This window comes from Salmo trutta, chromosome 24, assembly GCF_901001165.1.
Source record: "Salmo trutta chromosome 24, fSalTru1.1, whole genome shotgun sequence".
In the NCBI taxonomy this organism is placed as follows: domain Eukaryota; kingdom Metazoa; phylum Chordata; class Actinopteri; order Salmoniformes; family Salmonidae; genus Salmo; species Salmo trutta.
Window position 1 is genome coordinate 9526406 of NC_042980.1, and position 20257 is coordinate 9546662.

Genomic DNA, 20257 nt, shown 5'->3' on the forward strand with positions numbered 1-20257 from the left:
GAGAGCGTGAGGACGGCTCATGTTATGCAGGTTCAGGTAGCCTGTACAGGACAGTTATATATTCCTAAAAATCTATCGGTAGCTGATTAACATGCCGTTATATTTTTAACATTTTTTTTACAATCTGCAATGTTTGAATTTCCAACTTAAATGACTGAACAAATAATTACATTGCCGCCAGCCAGCAGTCTAAAAATGGTAGCAACGTGGATAGCTTCATGAAATGTTAGGCTTAACATGAGAAAATGACGACCAAATAGGCCTACAAATAAACATTTATCCATTGGCAAAGCGATACATGCCCTGGCACAACAGAAAGCCTTTCATCGAGGCGATAGGCATGCATCCACATAGACGTAGCAATTTCAGCTCCATGGACAGAGATCAGTTGTCTACACTTTGTGAGCGGCTGGCTGGCTGACACATTCAATTTTTTTATTATTTGGGGAAGGGCTCCGACCTTGCAGGGGTCCAGAGAAACTGCATTATGCCGGCAAAGCATACCCGGAGCTAAACCATTTAACCTTTCTTACACCTAGCTTATGCATTTCCCACCATCTCCTGTTGATGGAATTATGCAGAAGAAATGACGGCTCTATCATGTTGACAAGACAATTCTACAAGATGTGTCAATGACATGACTGCACACGTGAATGTCGTCCCTCATACAGTTCAGGAGGGGTTTATTAAACTAACAACTTTCCAACAACAAAACAAACACGTAACGTAAAAATCAACTAGTGAACTATCATGTTATAAACGCAAGCATAAGTAGTCAACTTCAATGTTATCAAAGCAAGCATAGGGTTTAGGTGAACCTAAATCAGCTCCTAGCCAATGCTACCTTGGAAAGAGTAAAAACATGACTCAGCCTCCAGTCCTAAATAATGGAGGACTGGAGGAAAGTGTTTCCTGTCGGCTACACACACAGTCAGAGAGAGACACACACACCACACAGAGAACTGTCACAGCATCACCTTTTGATGGTCTTGCCTTACCTCCGTGGCTATTTGGAGATAAAACATGTGGAAGGAATGCCCTTGTCCACTAATCCTGCTTCACTTTGAGACTGACTGACTACAGAGTAACTATTTTCAATGTTCTCTGAAGAAATATAGCACTTCTATGTTTCATGAACAAAAATATAAACGCAACATGTAAAGTGTTGGTCCTATGTTTTATAAGCTGAAATAAAAGATCGCAGAAATTTTCCACATGCACAAAAAGCTTATTCCGAACAAATTTTGTGCACAAATTTGTTTATATCCCTGTTAGTGAGCATTTCTCCTTTGCCAAGATAATCCATCCACCTGACAGGTGTGGCATATCAAGATGCTGATTCAACCACACAATCATTACACAGGTGCACCTTGTGCTGGGGACAATAAAAGGCCACTCTAAAATGTGCAGTTGTCACACAACACAATGCCACAGATGTCTCAAGTTTTGAGGTAGTGTGGAATTGGCATGCTGACTGCAGGAATGTCCACCAGAGCTATTGCCTGAGAATGTAACATACATTTCTCTACCATAAGCTGCCTCCAATGTCATTTTAGAGAATTTGGCAGTACGTCCAACCGGCCTCACAACCGCAGACCAGGTGTATAGCACATGAAACACACAGAATCCTTATCGTTGACAGAGTGCCCCATGGAGGCGGTGGGGTTATGGTATGTGCAGGCATACACTACGGACAACGAACACAAATGCATTTTATCGTTGGCAATTTGAATGCACAGAAATACCGTTATGAGATCCTGAGGCGAATATCTTTTAAGGTAACTGTGACCAACAGTTACGTATCTGTATTCAGAGCCACGTGAGATCCATAAATTAGGGCCTAATGAATTTATTTCAATTCACTGATTTCCTCATGAACTGTAACTCAGTCAAATCTTTGAAATTGTTGCATGTTGCGTTTATTTTTTTGGTTCATTATATATAACTTTATTTTAGATCTGGTGTAGTTTCAACTCTGTGGGCTGGTGGCGAAAGATTAAGGTTAGATGGGAAGCTGCTTGCTGATAAGGATTGTGTGTTTCGTGTGCTCAATACTTTCTGCACAACAACAGTATACAACTTTACACACACATACACATCATAAAGAATGACAACCTCTGCGAAAGTAAACTAAGGTCTCCTTTATTATTATTTTTCTTCATTTTATATATCTATTTATCTGTTTTTTTCTACAAAGGAGTCCATTAAAAGTATGTCTTCATGCTTTAGGTGCAGCTTCAGTGTGGGAGCACATGCAAGATGGGGGTCCAGGTGGAGATTGCACAGCGGATGTGGGGTGAGAGGAGAAGTCCTCTGACCACCCCAAGTGGACCACACCGGGACCACTGAACAGTCATCAAATAATCACAAGGCGGTCAGGACGGCCGACCGAACGGGGATTACAGACCGCTGGGATCGCTCGGTTATAGGGAAGCAGTTCAGTTTCTTGCAAATAGTTCCGACCTGTCCATTTTGGGGGACGGTTTGTGTCATGACATCATCGATTGACATCTTCAGTGCAGCCCAAAAAATAAGAACCATACTATAGAGAAGCAGGCAGGCTTTAAAAAAAAAAAAGTTTCAAACAGTCAGTTTTTAAAGAGAGCACAACGAAGGGGGAAACAGAGGGGGAGGGGAACCTTTCTTTCTGGTCCCGTTCCTCCTGGGGCCTCATTAAAGGGGGCGTTGGGGGACATATTGCTCATGACCTGGATCTTTTTGTGGAGGGGGGGGGGGGGTGTATGAGGTAAAGAGGCCTTTCAGAGACGATTCAAAACATACATGTGTATCACAAGGACACAGCGACACAGGACATTTGACTTTGCTCAACAATTAGTAGCACATCTCTGGCCGTTGCAGTGACGGAACAGGACTAGCATTTTTTATTAAAGGCCCAGTACAGTCAAAAACATGATTTATATGTATTTCCACATTGAGGTTGGAATAATACTGTGAAATTGTGAAAATGCCCATTAAGTATTAGAGCGGTTTAATTAAAAAGACTGCCTACAATTTCTGCCTGTTTTGGTGTGATGGAGTTTTGGCCTGCCTGGTGATGTCAACAGGCGGCAAGTTAGTTAATAGACCAATAAGAGAGTTCCAAACCTCTCTGCCAATAACAGCTAGTTTTCCCCGCACCACTCAGACCACTCCCAGACAGTCCTAGCAAAATTCTTGCTTAAGAAACTGCTCTTTTGCTAATACTCTATTTTTGTTTCTTTTTGACCAATTTAATTGAAAACAACCACAGTAAGGTACTTAATTGTTACCCAGAAATTATTTGATTTTGAGATTAAAAAAAAGGCTGCATTGGACCTTTAAGAGTTCAAATGAAAGACAAACAAATCAAATACATCCCCGCAGTTTCATGGAGGGAGAACAAGAACTAAACAGTGAAGGAAGAATAGTTGCACAGGCATCACATTTTAAACCAGTATAATGCTATACGCATTATTTCCATAGCAATATAACAGAGGTTCACAATAATAACACCTTGCTAATCAACAGCTACAGAAATACTGAAAGAGCCCAACAAGTAAGATTCCATAACAAAGCTGGAATACAACAGAATACAACAACCCATCATTTTATACAAATAAAAAAATACATTGATAAAATTAAAGTACAAAAACATTGCAATATTATACCAAAGCAATTGGTGTGTGCGAAACACGTTTTTAAAAATGTTTCCCCCTTTCTTTGTTGTTGCTCAAAGAAAATTGTGAGAAAAACACACAAGGACATCATCTTTGGTGCAGATTCCACAGCAATCTCTAATGTCCTGTTGCCATGACATTTATCGAGCAGTGTCACACAATCTCCTTACTCTAGACATACACTATATATACACAAAAGTATGTGGACACCACTTCAAATTTGTGGATTCGGGCTTCAGCCAAACCAGTTCCTTACAGGTGTATAAAATTGAGCACACAGCCATGCATTCTCAATAGACAAACATTGGCAGTAGAATGGCCTTACTGAAGAGCTCAGTGACTTTCAACGTGGCACCGTCATAGCATGCCATCTTTCAAACATGTCAGTTCGGCAAATTTCTTCCCTGCTAGAGCTTCCCCGGTCAACTGTAAGTGCTGTCATTGTGAAGTGGAAATATCTGACCAACAACAACCGCGAAGTGGTAGGCCACACAAGCTCACAGAATGGGACTGTTCTCGGTTACAACACTCACTACCACGTTCCAAACTTCCTCGAGAAGCAACGTCAGCACAATAACTTCGTTGGGGGGTTTCCATGGCCGAGCAGCCGTACACAAGCCTAACATCACCATGCGCAACACCAAGCGTCAGATGGAGTGGTGCAAAACTCGCCACCATTGGACTGGAGCAGTGGAAACGTGTTCTCTGGAGTGATGAATCACGCTTCACCATCTATCAGTCCGATGAACAAATCTGGGTTTGGCGGATGCCAGGAGTACGCTACCTTCCCCAATGCATAGTGCCAACTGTAAAGTTTGATGGAGGAGGAATAATGGTCTGGGGCTGTTTTTCATGGTTCAGGCTAGGTCCTTTAGTTCCAGACTTCCAGTGAAGGGAAATCTTAACGCTACAGCATACAATGACAACACAGATGAGTCTGTGCTTCCAACTTTGTGGCAATTTGGGGAAGGCCCTTTGCTGTTTCAGTATGACAATACCCCCATGCACAAAGCGAGGCTCATACAGAAATGGTTTGTTGAGATCGGTATGGAAGAACTTGACTGGCCTGCACAGATCCTTGACCTCAACCCCATCAAACACCTTTGGGCTGAATTGGAACGCCGACTGCGAGCCAGGTCTAACCGCCCAACATCAGTGCCCAACCTCACTAATGCTCTTGTGGCTGAATGGAAGCAAGTCCCTGCAGCAATGTACCAACATCTAGTTGAAAGCCTTCCCAGAAGAGTGGAGGCTGTTATAGCAGCAAAGAGGGGACCAACTCCATATTAATGCCCATGATTTTGGAATGAGATGTTCGCCGAGCAGTTGTCCACATACTTTTGGTCATGTAGTGTACATACAACACACACACTGCTGGGACTCCAAGCACCTTCCCCTGCTGTCTTGAACCCAATATATCAGATATAAAATACACCAACTTAAAGAATACCTCATAATAATCACTCCTTTGCACTACGTCTGTTTACATTGTGGTTTGTCACTGGCCATGTACAATGCTGATATTAGAGGTATATGACCAGCCTATAAGGGAGGGCACACAGATAATACATTAGAAAGTTGTCATTACTGGCATCCAGAGTTTATCATGTTGTAGAAATAGTTGAAATAGAAAAGATGAACACATGGGAGAGGGTGGGGAAGAGGGCTTACAGAATACCCAGGTATATGGACCAATAGGACTTGCATTGAGAAAACACGGATTGGTCATTGAGTGGGTGGGTGGTACCAAACTCAACTTTGTAAAATCTCTCATGCGTTTCTTTGTGTTCTCTTGGAAGTTTACTCACACAATGAGCAATCAACAATCGTGTTGCTTACAAGAGTTATTTAAATGATGACATAAGCTCTTGGAGACATGCATTTCCCAGCGCTCTATGAATTACATGACATATGGCCTACTTTACACATTCAACAACCCCAGACTGACATAAGATGTGTTATGTCACCAGACTTGTATTGTGTGGCATGACCATGACATATCAATCAGAGGTTGTTGACATAAGCATTTATAAATGCCCAGGGCATGGATGCATAATGTCCATGAGGATCATGCTTATGAAGAAGGTGTAATGTAGCTCCTATGCAGTGTCATTGATAGAAGTACTGAATTCCTGTCATTGTTCAGTTACAGTGTAATCCATCTCTCAAACACAAAAAGTCCAAAGTTGCAATACTAAAAACTAAGCCCCCTCCAGGAAACAAAACAAACACATTAAAGAGAGAAACATGATTCAAAGCTCCATGTGCAGAAAAAAAATTCACTCGAGCAGATCCTGGTGGTTCTCTACCTAATCAACTTGCAGAACTCTGACACCATTCCCATGCAAAGCCATGGCTTACTTCATTAAGAAAAAACGTGCAGCACGTCCACAACTCTCCTCAACCTCCCAGGTCAAAGGACTCAGGGGGAATCCTCGACAGCCTCCACCAGGGCCCAATGTTCAAGTATGGAATGGGAATGTATTGAATGACCAAAAATGTCAACAAATAAATAAATAGATGTAAAAGGTCCAAAAGAAAAGATTTCAAATGAATAATGATTGAATGACTGTAACCAACATTTTGGATTTGTATTTAGCGTAATATCATATGTGCTTATAACAAAGGGGCTATATTGTAATGAAATAAGACATTAAAAGGGGAAATCCTACAATAGGTTAAAGATACCATGAAGTCACATGGCATTTGGGTTTATACTAGTGTAATTACATTTAACTGAATAGTAGAAAGAGAATCTTTGTACATTCTACATTCTGGTTACAGAAATACGTATATAGTAACTACATGGTATATGGACAACTTCATGTAAAGTCTTGCAAATAAAACAACAATGACTAAAAAGGATTCCAGTTAAAAATGGCAAGACTTCATGATTAGATGGGCAGATTGAACGAGCAGAGTGACTGTGACGGCGAGAGGTGGCCAGGACCACATGCATTATTTCTCACAAACACTCAGACAGACATACACACACGCATGCACGAGGCACACGCACGCAGGCACACACAAACGCACGCACACATGCACACACAGACACAAAGTCTCAGTGGCTGGTAGTTTCGAAGAGCCTCTTTCTCAGGCCTAGAGAAGGGGTTGGGGTGCAGTGGGTTGGGTTAGGAGGTTCCCCCTAACCCCCTAATCAGGAGTTGAGGGAGAACTGGTCCTGCTCGATGGGCTTCTTCACCCAGGCCCCCAGGCCCGACTTGTGGAAGACCTTGATGAGCGTCTGCTTGGCGTTGTGGTACTCCACCGCCGCCTGCTTGGCGTCGTGGTACGAGCTGGGCTTGGACACCTTGATCCTCAGTGTGGATGACAGCTGGGGTGGGGAAGGGGAGCAAACAGATGTTGAGATAAGAAGACTACTTTGAATCAAATATTGAGGAGTGACTTGGACAGTGTTTAAACATACGATTTTATCTGTGTTCCAGCTGGTGTGTGTTGTGCTGCTCACACCGTCTGTGTGCAGTGCTGATTGTCATAAACACTTAGATGCCTTGACAAGAAGAGACATTCTGGTGTGTGTCGGACCATTCTGTACCTTGGAATGCAGGCGAACCCAGCGGCTGTAGAGGGCGTGCTTGCAAAGGCGCGAGGCGCGCCCCATGTCGTCTTTGCCCGTGGTAGCGTTAATGACCTCCAGCGCCTGGTCGCCCACCGCCCAGTTCACGCTGAAATTGGGTGCCTTGCCCGGCTGCCTTGCCTCCGCGTTGCTGATGCCTGGAATCACAAATAGAACCATAGAGTGAGTGGCCAACTCCACTTTATAACAGTAAGCATACAAGTCTGAGCCACTGGGAATCGAATACAGGACATGATGAGCCTGGGAATTAGCTGTGAAAGTGGTAGCTAACTCCCTTTCTAAAGACAAGCACGTCTGACCAAGTGGGAATCATACATAGGACTGGGCATGCGACTCATGCCCGTGTTATCCCTCTGATCTCAAGCCTAGGCATTAGCGCTAAAGGAAACATGAGTCTTCAGGTTTCAGTGAAAGCTTCTCATCGTGTGAGCGTGGTGAACTCAAGCATTTACTACAGAAGTGAGGGCATGAAGGGTCAGAGACGTATAATCTTTGCCCTAGCAGCATCCGTCAGAGATGGTAGTCAAAAAACAGGATGAAGCTTCTTCAACTCTACCACAGGACATGTGCTCCTCCAAGCAGGGGCCTAGAGGGGAGATGGATGGGAGGGATAAAAACTTATTTCAGTGGAGGGTGTTAAACTACTTGGTTCCTTTCACTTCTGCAGTGTACTGGGCTGCCTGCTGACTGAGTGGCTGGAAGATTAGGAAGACTAGAACCCCTAGACTTAGTGAGTCCAGTGTTAAAAGTAGGTTGTCTAGTTGGTTCCGTAACAGTAACCCTCACCCTCACCCTTCCTTAGCACCTACCCTGACAATAGGTGTAGGAATTTTTCTGGGCAGTAGGAGAGAAGGGGGAACAACATTATTTTATCTGTATATGCTATAGAATACACTGCAACGTATCTCAGGTTTCAAAATGCCAACGCACAAAACAACATTATGAAGGGCTATATAATGAAATATCATGACAGGAAAAGTATCTAAATAGACTTGACCTTAAAACAAATCAGCTGCATGGATTCCACCAATTTGGCAGAAAGGGAATCAAGTTATTTAAATTCACAGAGGAAAGGTAAGCAAATTTCACCCCAGATGACATGTGAAGTGTTTCAATGAGACTACGGTAGGGGACCCATCTACAGTGCATTCGGAAAGTATTCAGACCCCTTCATTTTTTCCACATTTTGTTACGTTACAGCATTATTCTAAAATGGATTAAATATTTTTCTCCTCAGTCAACACACAATACCCCACGATGACAAAGCAAAAACAGGTTTAGAAATGTAAGCAAATTTATAAAACATAAAATAAAAAAATCCTTATTTACATAAGTATTCAGACCCTTTGCTTTGAGACTCAAAACTGAGCTCCGGTGCATCCTGTTTCCATTGATCATCCTTGAGGTGTTTCTACAACTTGATAGTCCATCTGTGGTAAATTCAATTGATTGGACATGATTTGGAAAAGCACACACCTGTAGAATATATGGTCCAACAGTTGACAGTGCATGTCAGAGCAAAAACCAAGCCATGATGGCGAAGGAATTATCGGTAGAGCTCCTAGACAGGATTGTGTCGAGACACAGATCTGTGGAAGGGTACCAAAAAAATGTCTGCAGCATTGAAGCTCCTCAAGAACACAGTGGCCTCCATCATTCTTAAATGGAAGAAGTTTGGAACCACAAATTCTCTTCCTTGAGCTGGCTGCCAGGCCAAATCAGAGGAGAAGGGCCTTGGTCAGGGAGCTGACCAAGAACCTGATGGTCTCTCTGACAGAGCTCCAGAGTTCCTCTGTGGAGATGGGAGAAACTTCCAGAAGGACAACCATCTCTGCAGTACTCCACCAATCAGGCCTTTATGGTAGAGTGGCAAGACGGAAACCCCTCCTCAGTAAAAGGCACGACAGGCCGCTTGGATTTTGCCAAAAGGCACCTAAAGGACTCTGACTGTGAGAAACAAGATTCCTGAATGTCAAGCATCACGTCTGGAGGAAATTTGGCACCAATCCCTACGGTGAAGCATGGTGGTGGTACGGACTGGGAGACTAGTCAGGATTGAGGGAAAGATGAATGGAGCAAAGTACATAGAGATCCTTGATGAAAACCTGCTCCATAGCGCACAGGACCTCAGACTGGGGTGAAGGTTCACCTTCCAACAAGACAACAACCCTAAGCACACAGCCTAGGCAACGCAGGAGTGGCTTCGGGACAAGTCTCTGAATGTCCTTGAGTGGCTCCGCCAGAGCCCGGACTTGAACCCGATCGAACATCTCTGGAGAGAACTGAAAATAGCTGTGCAGCGACGCTCCCCATACAACCTGACAGAGCTTGAGAGGATCTGCAGAGAAGAATGGGAGAAACTCCCCAAATACAAGTGTGCCATGCTTGTAGCGTCATACCCAAGACGACTTGAGGCTGTAATCCCTGCCAAAGGTGCTTCAACAAAGTTCTGAGTAAAGGGTCTGAATACTTATGTAAATGTGAAGTTTTTTATTTTGAATACATTTGCAGAAATTTCTAACCTGTTTTTGCTTTGTCATTATGGGGTAATGTGTGTAGATTGAGGGAAAAAATGATGTAATCAATTTTAGAATAAGGCTGTTAAAGAAAATGTGGAAAAAGTCAAGGGGTCTGAATACTTTCTGAATGCACGGTATTAGGTTACGAAATCAGACTTTTTGGATACAATGTTAGCTAATGATATGTTAAGAGGAAGACCCCACTGAACGATTCAGAACATGAATAATCATATTTGTCTTTGTATTTTATAACATAAGGAAGTGAACTTTCATTACCTAACTGCATTGTCACCCCTCTGGGTAGAGTGACACACTACAGCTGAAGTCAGAAGTTTACATACACTTAGGTTTGAGTCATTAAAACTCGTTTTTCAACCACTCCACAAATTTCTTGTTAACAAACTATGGTTTTGGCAAGTCGGTTAGGACATCTACTTTGTGAATGACACAAGTAATTTTTCCAACAATTGTTTAGACAGATTACTTCACTTATAGTTCACTATATCACAATTCCAGTTGGTCAGAAGTTCACATACACTAAGTTGACTGTGCCTTTAAACAGCTTGGAAAATTCCAGAAAATTATGTCATGGCTTTAGAAGCTTTTGATAGGCTAATTGACATCATTTGAGTCAATTGGAGGTATACCTGTGGATGTATTTCAAGGCCTACCTTCAAACTCAGTGCCTCTTTGCTTGACATCATGGGAAAATCAAAAGAAATCAGCCAAGACATTCTTGGGAGTAATTTCCAAACGCCTGAAGGTACCACGTTCATCTGTACAAACAAGAGTACGCAAGTATAAACACCATGGGACCACACAGCCGTCGAACCCCTCAGGAAGGAGACGCGTTCTGTCTCCTGGAAATGAACGTGCTTTGGTGCGAAAAGTGCAAATCAATCCCATAACAACAGCAAAGGACCTTGTGAAGATGCTGGAGGAAACAGGTATAAAAGTATCTACATCCACAGTAAAATGAGTCCTATATCGACATAACCTGAAAGGCCGCTAAGCAAGGAAGAAGCCACTACTCCAATATCCCCATACAAAAGCCAGACTACGGTTTGCAACTGCACATGGGGACAAAGATCGTACTTTTTGGAGAAATGTCCTCTGGTCTGATGAAACAAAAATAGAACTGTTTGGCCATAATGACCATTGTTATGTTTGGAGGAGAAAGGGGGATGCTTGCAAGCCGAAGAACACCATCCCAACTGTGAATCACGGGGGTGGCATCATCATGTTGTGGGGGTGCTTTGCTGCAGGAGGGACTGGTGCACTTCACAAAATAAATGGCATCATTAGGATGGAAAATTATGTGGATATATTGAAGCAACATCTCAAGACATCAGTCAGGAAGTTAAAGCTTGGTCGCAAATGGGAGGAGGAGGCCTAAAAACTTGACTCAGTTACACCAGCTCTGTCAGGAGGAATGGGCCAAAATTCACCCAACTTATTGTGGGAAGCTTGTAGAAGGCACCCGAAACATTTCACCCAAGTTAAACAATTTAAAAAGGGCAATGCTACCAAATATCAATCAATCAAATTGATTTATAAAGCCCTTCTTACATCAGCTGCTGTCACAAAGTGCTGTACAGAAACCCAGCCTAAAATCACAAACAGCAAGCAATGCAGGTGTGGAAGCACGGTGGCTAGGAAAAAACTCCCTGGAAAGACCAGAACCTAGAAAGAAACCTAGAGAGGAACCAGGCCATGAGGGGTGGCCAGTACTAATTGAGTTTGTCAACTTCTGACCCACTGGGAATGTGATGAAAGAAATAAAAGCTGAAATAAATCATTCTCTCTACTATTATTCTGACATTTCACATTCTTAAAATAAAGTGGTGATCCTAACTGACCTAAGACAGGGAATTTTTACTAGGATTAAATGTCAGGAATTGTGAAAAACTGAGTTTAAATGTATTTGGCTAAAGTGTATGTAAACTTCCGACTTCAACTGTATCTATTGATTAGATAGTCTCCTAAATGTAATTTCTCTCTCTCTACTGGGTCTGCATTGGTCCTTATGGGCAAATCAGTTATAATTACACATACCCAAGACTAGCGGCGTAGCCACTGCTCTCAGGCCTACCCAATAATTGTCCCAGAAATTATTCAATACAAATTGTTTTATTTTATTACATTTTTAAAAGAAACGCATGTGAGATTTATTTTCTATGGATAATTTTATAATGTAACAAAGAAATAGTCCACCTCAATCAAGTTGGCTTCCGACTATTGGTTAAAAAAAAATTCACACCGTGGTTTACCTCAACAACGTGGCAACGTCATATGGCTAAACTTTGTAACGCTAGCTTACTCGAATTGACTCACCAGCTAAGGTAATTTAGTAGTTCTAGCAATGGCAAACCAAATGTTGATTGCTACTGTAGTTTTTTTTTTTTTTAAACGTCTAAAGGAATAGGAGTGCCTGCCATAAAATAATTTGGATAAATCTACCGATAGCTTCCAGAATGAGACATTAACAGCTGGTGTCAGGATAGAAACAACTGCAATCGCCATCACAACTGCCAATGCCACGTTGAGCCAGGCATGCTTGCCTACCCCACTGTCTCCTCTCGTTCTTGATGCTGCGGGCGGGGGTGAACCTGCAGTAGGTCCAACGACAGTTTTGTCTGCCGTTGATGAACCAGCCTGTCAACCTGGGGCAAATGTTGAATTCAGATTCATACAAGATGGATTTCAAAACTGTAAACTCACAAGAAATGCTTGCTGCAAACACGAGAATAGCAAATTACATGCTAGTGCCCTTGCAAAATTTGAATCCTACAAGGCGACCCACGGGACGTCATGGGACTGTGTTGAACCGAATGCACGGTGATGCAAACATGGATTTTATAGAAAGAAACCGAGCACATGTTAAAGTGGTCATAGATATTGTTCTAATGTGTGCACAGCAGGATATTCCACTCAGAGGGCATAGAGAAACCGAAGAGGCAATCAACAGTGGTAACTTGTTTGAAATCTTCAATTTCATCTCAAAGTATACAAAAACAGGCTTAAATGAGCTACCTCGCAATGCCACGCTTATTAGCCCCGAAATTCAGAACGAGTTGATGGAGTGTGCAGCATCATTGTTACTGTGGAGGATAAAAGATTAAGTTCATTCTGCGCCTTCCATGTATTCTTATTCCTGGGCGCATCCGATACATTCATGCTGGAATGATTGAAGAAAGAGCTGTTGGGTTTATGGAAACCATTGATTTGTCTGCACAAGGAATTTCTCGGAAAATACTGGAAGTGTTGCAACCCCTGGAGTTGGATCCCACTCTGTGCGTGGGTTTTTGTTTCGATGGCGCTTCAGTCATGTCAGGGAACAGAGGAGGGGTACATGTCCTACTAAAGAAAACATTTAAGCAAGCGGTATATGTGCATTGCAACTCCCACCGTCCCGTCTGAATTTGGTTCTGTGCACCGCGGCAAAAGTGTCGGGACTGCTAGATGTCATTTTAGAGGTTCTTGCAGAGTTTTCAGATGCTTGTGGACAAACCAAATTAGAAGCCGATACCCTTTTACAACAAATCCAGAACAATATGTTTTTATTTCTGTTTGTCACGTTTAGTAAATAGTTTGACACTAGTGGTTTTGCTACGAAGGGATTACAAAGCTCTACGGTATCTGTGACGGACTGTATTGGTTTAAAAAAAGCAGCTTTTCTACGTTCAGAGATAGCTTGAGAACTTTATCAAAGTCTCCCCGAGTTAATTGAAGAAATGATTAAGCATGATATTAGTAATTGGGATGTGAGCGCATCACAGCAGAGAAAACTGCCTGTAAAATTGGCAGCCAGTGTAGTCACAACTTCATTCGAGAAAACATCCAGCATCAAGAGTGACAGTGACCTGTGGCAACTTTGGAACAATATTCTAGACAGACAGATTACTGAGTTGAACTCAAGATTTCAAGAAGACACATACGGGATCATGCAAGCGGCAGTCTCCTTTTCCAAAGAATCCCAAACCTGCGGCCTTAAATAGCAGCTGAAGACCACATGCGATCATTATGCAATATCAATTGAGGATGCTGAATCCACTGTTATAATTCAGCAGTTGATGTCGAAAAATGAACATGGGAAAGAGTGACTTTTCCTCCATAATGAGTGTACTTGACAGCTGCCCTGATGATATTTTCCTTAATATAAAATCTCTTAAGGATCATTGTCACACTTCCAATGACATCATGCAGTGTGGAGACTTTTCTCAACAACAACTAGTATAAAAAAAATTGTCTTCGCACATCAATGACAAGCGCCCGGCTGAACCACTTCAGTTTGCTGTCTTTTGAGCGTGAACTGACAGATACATTGGATTATGATGAAATCATCACCATATTCAACTCAAATCCTCGCCGTCTGCGCCTTGGGATGTAGGTCACGCCTTATGATACGTCTACTAAAGGTAAGGTACCATTTATAGTACTACTGCCCACCGTGGTAGAAATTGTAACATTAAATATAGGCTTGTTTGCCTATCGAGATTAAAGTGCGTCTGAAGATGAGTTTTATGCTGGCAACTGGTCTAAAGTTACTGTCTTGTTTTAATATGTTGGGATAGGTAATTATTTGTATATGTAACAAGGTTGCTCCAAGTACAATGTACTAGTATAAAATGATTGTTTTACGAAATAATATATGGTGCACGTCGCAAAATAAATTAAGTAGAAAAAATGCCTATCCAAATTTTTCTAGGCCTATCCCCCCCAAAAATCCTGGCTACGCCCCTGCCCGAGACCATCATATCAGATACATTTTTTTTTCCTAAACTTTTTTCAGGGCAGTCTTCATGCTTCCGGGTTAAGCGAGCGGTTTGTCAAGAAGCACATTTTTTTTCTCCCCTTTTTCTCCCCAATTTCGTGATATCCAATTGGTAGTTAGTCTTGTCCAATCGCTACAACTCCCGTACGGAGAGAGCCATACGTACGGAGAGAGCCATTCTTGAACACACTGCTCGCTTAACCCAGAAGCCAGCCGCACCAATGTGTCAGCGCAAACACCTGGCGATCGAACTCAGCGTGCATGCGCCTTGCCCGCCACAAGGAGTCGCTAGAGCGCGATGGGACAAGGACATGCCGGCTAAACCCTCCCCAAACCCGGCCGACACTGGGCCAATTGTGTGCCACCTCATGGGTCTCTCGGACATTACCCCGATCCCTCCCACTAATTGGGCAGCTTTTGCAAATTTGTTGTTGTCTGAGTGAGGGAAATGCTGTAAATTAAGAGGACTATGTATTTTGAAATATGAGACATTGAGCATTATAATAAATACCGCTGATGTCATACAAGCAAACCAAACACCCAAACACTTCGCATTTCCACATCATAAAACTCATGTCATAAACAGTGTCCAAGTTTATGATCACTATGTTTGATGTATAGTTAGTTACAAGATGACATGTAGTCATACCCTGGGTTGTTCTGAACAGAATGAGCCTGTCACCTGAATGCACTCATGACAGCATTCTATGTGCACCAAAATTATACAGACCAAAAATATAAACGCAACACGTAAAGTGTTGGTCCCATGTTTCACGAGCTGAAATAAAAGATCCCAGAAATATTTCAAACGCACAAAAAGCCTATTTCTCTCAAATGTGTTTACAACTCTGTTAGTGAACATTTGTCCTTTGCCAAGATAATCCATCTACCTGACAGGTGTGGCATATCAAGAAGATGATTATTACACAGGTGCACCTTGTGCTAGGGACAATAAAAGACCACTCTGTGCAGTTTTGTCACACAACACAGATGTCTCAAGTTGAGGGAGCGTGCAATTGGCATGCTGACTGCAGGAATGTCCACCAGAGCAGTTGCCAGAGAATTTAATGTTACTTTCTCTACCATAAGCTGCCTCCAACGTCGTTTTATAGAATTAGACAGTACGTCTAACCGGCCTCACAACCGCAGACCAGGTGTAACCACACCAGCCCAGGACCTCCACATCCCGCAGGTGAAGAAGCCGGATCATCTGAGATCAGCCACCTGGACAGCTGATGAAACTGGAGGAGTATTTCTGTCTGTAATTAAGTGTTTTTGTGGGGAAAAACTAATTCTGATTGGCTAGGCCTTGCTCGACACTAGGTGGGCATATGCCCACCAATGGCAGCGCCCCTGCCAAGTCATGTGAAATCCATAGATTAGGGCCTAATTGAATATTAGGTGGGCATATGCCCACCCACTTGGGAGACAGGCCCACCCAGTGTCGAGCAAGGCCTTATATTTCCTTATATGAACTGTAACTCAGTAAAATAGTTTCAATTGTTGCACGTTGCATTTATATTTTTGTTCAGTATGTGATCGGCTTCCCTGAATTGCATTGTGAAAGCCTAACACTGTAATATCGTATTTTATAACTTAGCTGATCATGTTGGCAATAGAAGAAGCTGTCAAATGACACCTGACCCAGATTGCGATTTCTAATTGACAGTTTTTTTTATACTGGGTAAACAACAACAGTAAGTGTGCTATGGCAGGGATGCAGGGTCTTGTTTAAAAAAATTTATAATACACATCTACTTGCTCCATTTCCTCAACGAGAGCAAGCACCTTACAGTTGAAGACTCTCCTTTGAGTCAAGAAGTCATTCAAATATCTTAGGAACGACACACAGTATGGCCATTTGGAGACACCAGTTAGTCCTCTCACTCAAACCCTTGTCATTTTAATGTCTTATGTTGCAACTACCGCAGATTTTCCAGGAATATTCTTCTCATGTTACTGAAAGTATCCAGAGGATTTTCTGATTTTGGTATCAACAAACGTGGCAAAATGTACAGTAAATGTAAAACGCACATAAAATCAACAGAGTAATGTTTCGATTCAGTCTTCTGTCAGGTAAACTGTTGTTCTCACCTTTTGGTCTAATCATTTCCCCATCGTCTCCAAACTGTTCCCGTTCAATTGCTACCATGGTTATGCATATGTTTTCATATTACTTCTGTAAGAAACATTTCCATTTAGCCCTATCCATGTAGGCCAATTCCCATGAGTGTAAAGGGTTAACTAGTCTACCTAAAAGATGTCAAGACTCTTATTAAACTAAATAGAATAGCAGGAAATGAGCTTCAAAACAGAACATTTCCTATTTCCCTAAATTTGAACAAAATCAAGCTGGTGGGGTATTTAATATAGGCTCTCTCAATATGGGAGCTCTGAGGAAAAAAGGTTGGGAACCTCTAATCATATCTAATCACAGGCCTTCCCTATGGCTCAGTTGGTAGAGCATGGTGTTTGCAACGCCAACATGGTGTGTGCAACGCCAGGGTTGCGGGTTCGATTCCCACGGGGGGCCAGTACAAAAAAGGAAAAAAATGCATGAAATGAAATGGATGCATTCACTACTGTAAGTCGCTCTGGGTAAGAGCGTCTGCTAAATGACAAAAATGTAAATGTAAAATATCTGATTACCCATGGTCCTGCTGGGTCGAAACGTTGTAAATAAATATCACCTGGGAGCATGAGCAGCAGTGTGCGGCCTTTTCCTTTCTGTGTTCCTGCTGGGTATTTTCCATAGACATTTATACATGATTGGTGTTTACCCTTGTGCCTACTGTGGGGTTAGCCCACAGAGTCACAGTGTCCGGTTTTATTAGGCTTCACAGGGAAAGTGTGAGGAAAAAGACAGAGGACAACTAGTCTGCTCCAAGCCACCTAAAAGCAGTGTTGAAAGTATTGGAGTGTTTGAATGTGTTTGCATGCGGTGCCACATGAGTTAGTGTAGTGTGTGTGTTTCTTGGCATGGTGTAAATATGAAGGGTACTGACCGCTCAGTAGAGGCCTGTTGAGGCTGAACTGTTGGGGCAGGTCCTCGATGTCGGCGATGCGCTGGTACATAGCCCGGGAGAGGTGGTCGGCGTGGTACAGGCTGCCCAGGATGATGCTGGAGAAGTAGATTGGCTCCGTGAAGTAGCTCATCAGAGAGCCCTGGATGCCCACCACGTTCCATCTGCAACAGAGGAGCACACACATTTAGTATGCACATGTACACAAACATGCATGCATACAAGTGCACACACACACGCACAAAAACACACAAATGCGTGCACACGTGCAAACTTAGGAATGGGCACTAAGTCTGAAATATCCAATTTTATTTATTTCACTCTACATTCGGTGTTGTTACATTAGCAGTGCCATCTTTCCCATCAATTTCCTTCCACACTCTCTATAAAGCGTTTATGCCAATTGCCTTGGAGAGAGACGACTTCAAAAAGGACAGACAGGCAGACGGGAGTAAAAATACCATTACCAGACGACAGAAACGAGACCCTGACAAACAGCTCTGATAACTGCTGCTCCGGTCTCCTCCTGACCCGAGGCAGTGTGTGTGTGAGAGTGTGTGAAATTAAGACACAGACTGGAGTCGCAGTCAGACAAGGCTAGGAGACCTTCAGTTTTCCATTAGCCCTCAGCAGGGACATCTTCCATATGCAATGGGGGTTGATCGTTGGACTGTATCATTACTGTTGTTCAGTCCTTCCTCCCCACCCACCTTACTTGATGAACGTGATTTAGCCCTTTATGAATAGCAGCTAGCGCCAGTGGCCATGGAGGTTCTGGGGCGCACAATCAAATCAGACAAAAATAGTGCTCCGCTCTTTGGCCATACACATGCATGAACTTGCACACTTGCATGCATGCATACACACACACACACTTGAGCATGATCACCACTCTCCCTTAGCACACTGAAGTGATTGGGGCTTTTTGAAGGCCTTCACAATCAGTTGCTTTTTCAAAGAAAAAATGAATCTGGAGAGTAACACTTCTAATGAGGCCCTTTAACTAGCCGGGAATAGGAAGAACTAGGCCTCCATATTGTGCATTAGTGCCGTGAGGCAGGCCATGTAATCAAAGGAGAATGGCGTAAAAAAACTACAAAAAACACACAAACCGCAGGGAAAGAACACTGAGGGCTAGGTGAAACAATGCTAGTTATTGCTATTTGTATACTGTCATCGTGTTTTCTTTTGACTTCGATTTTTGTGTTACATAGTATAGCAGCTGGGCCATTATTGCATGCTCAAAAACATTAGGAGTGTCACTCTCCTGTTGGCATTGCCTTGACTGTGGACAGTGAGCAGGGCTGTGTGTGGTGCCTGCGAAAATACCTGGGTTGGACCCATCGATTTAGCTGTCCCTGACATTGCCTGATTTCAAATGAAACTGGGCCTGACTGAAGTGGGATATACAGGATAACGCCTAGCAGCTAAGCGCTATCACATATAAAACAAAGACTAACTGCTCTAGAAAACCAGCCCACTAGGCAACATTGCAATCCTCCATTATTCATTTTAACAAGATTATTTTTGTTCTTATGTATTGGATGACATTTCTGCATTGTATCATAGGCCAATTTAAACAAAACTAGCTGAAAACACATCAAATAATTGCAAGTCAAGACCAAACCTCTATTAATCATGTATGAATCTATTCCTATGCATTAGAGGCAACGCAGAGTCTGCTAAATGGGTGTAACGGACACCTTTACACAGATACTAGTAGCCTAACTATGGTTCATACAGGTGGGCCATAAAATATAGCTGTATCGACCATAAGAGCAGCTTACTGACTAAGGATTGAGTAAGTAATGGGCAAGAATTGGAGTCAAATTCATATTCACTGTTTAACTGTTTAATGTCCAATTAAAATCCTAAATTGAAACATCCTGGACCATACCACTTATCAAACCTACATGGTGTCTCACAATCTTGTTGGCTTTGGGGGAGAATATGTGGTGAAAGAGATAGCAAAAGGGGCCACAACGGCCAGGTTACCTTGCGATCTTGTCACTGCAGGACATGGTGAGCAGCCTCTCTCCCTGCAGCACCCCGTCCCATGTCTGGATGGTGTTGCTGGTCCTCACGGGGATAGTCCCCTCCCCAGACTCTATTTTGGTCCTCAGCTGGCCCCGCGCCTTCCGGTTGGGGTGTCGGTCTCCTTGGTCTGTGGGGGGGGGACAAGGACAAGAAAGATGGATTAATCCTTCACCCGCGGCTGTGCAGAGAATCTCCGGTTTTCTAACAGTATTATTCGAACCGTTTTATCCTTCACTATGCGTGAATGCAAGAACTACACTGGGGACACGCCCAACACAGCTCTGAGAGGCTACACAGAACGCTAACACGCAGCCGGGCCGGTGTGTAGCAAGGAACAGCTGGCGACCCGCCACTGACAACCGACCCAGAGATCACCCGCCCCCCCTGCGCTTCTCTCTCGCTCTTCACATTCAACGAGAGACAGACAAACACAGTTGCGGGGGGCTGGTGGGGGCGTCAGAGGCCATGGAGGGAGCATCTAAGTATCCGGGGGGGTGAGAACTGATTTGAATCTACTGGGGACTTGCATGCTATTAAAATGTATAATCCGTTACATGTTCGTTGTCGTCACGGGGAAAGGTCCGATGGATACCTTCATTTGTGAAAAATGTGTTGAACTTGATGCAGCTAAAGAAATTATTTATTAC

General features: G+C 43.0%; 1 protein-coding gene across 7 annotated transcripts in view; it reads right to left on the reverse strand.

Moving 5' to 3' along the window:
- Nucleotides 1–4994: 4994 nt before the first annotated feature.
- LOC115160647 (double-stranded RNA-specific editase 1) overlaps nucleotides 4995–20257 on the reverse strand; it is a 197750-nt gene continuing 182487 nt past the window's right edge. For all 7 annotated transcript variants that reach the window (XM_029710887.1, XM_029710884.1, XM_029710881.1 and 4 more), the window contains 4 exons: nucleotides 19569–19737; nucleotides 17556–17737; nucleotides 7216–7394; nucleotides 4995–6993 (listed from right to left, as the gene is read on the reverse strand). In XM_029710887.1, the coding sequence (XP_029566747.1) occupies nucleotides 6817–6993; nucleotides 7216–7394; nucleotides 17556–17737; nucleotides 19569–19737 (707 nt within the window). In that variant the 3' untranslated portion in view covers nucleotides 4995–6816. The remainder of the gene's footprint in view (nucleotides 6994–7215; nucleotides 7395–17555; nucleotides 17738–19568; nucleotides 19738–20257) is intronic.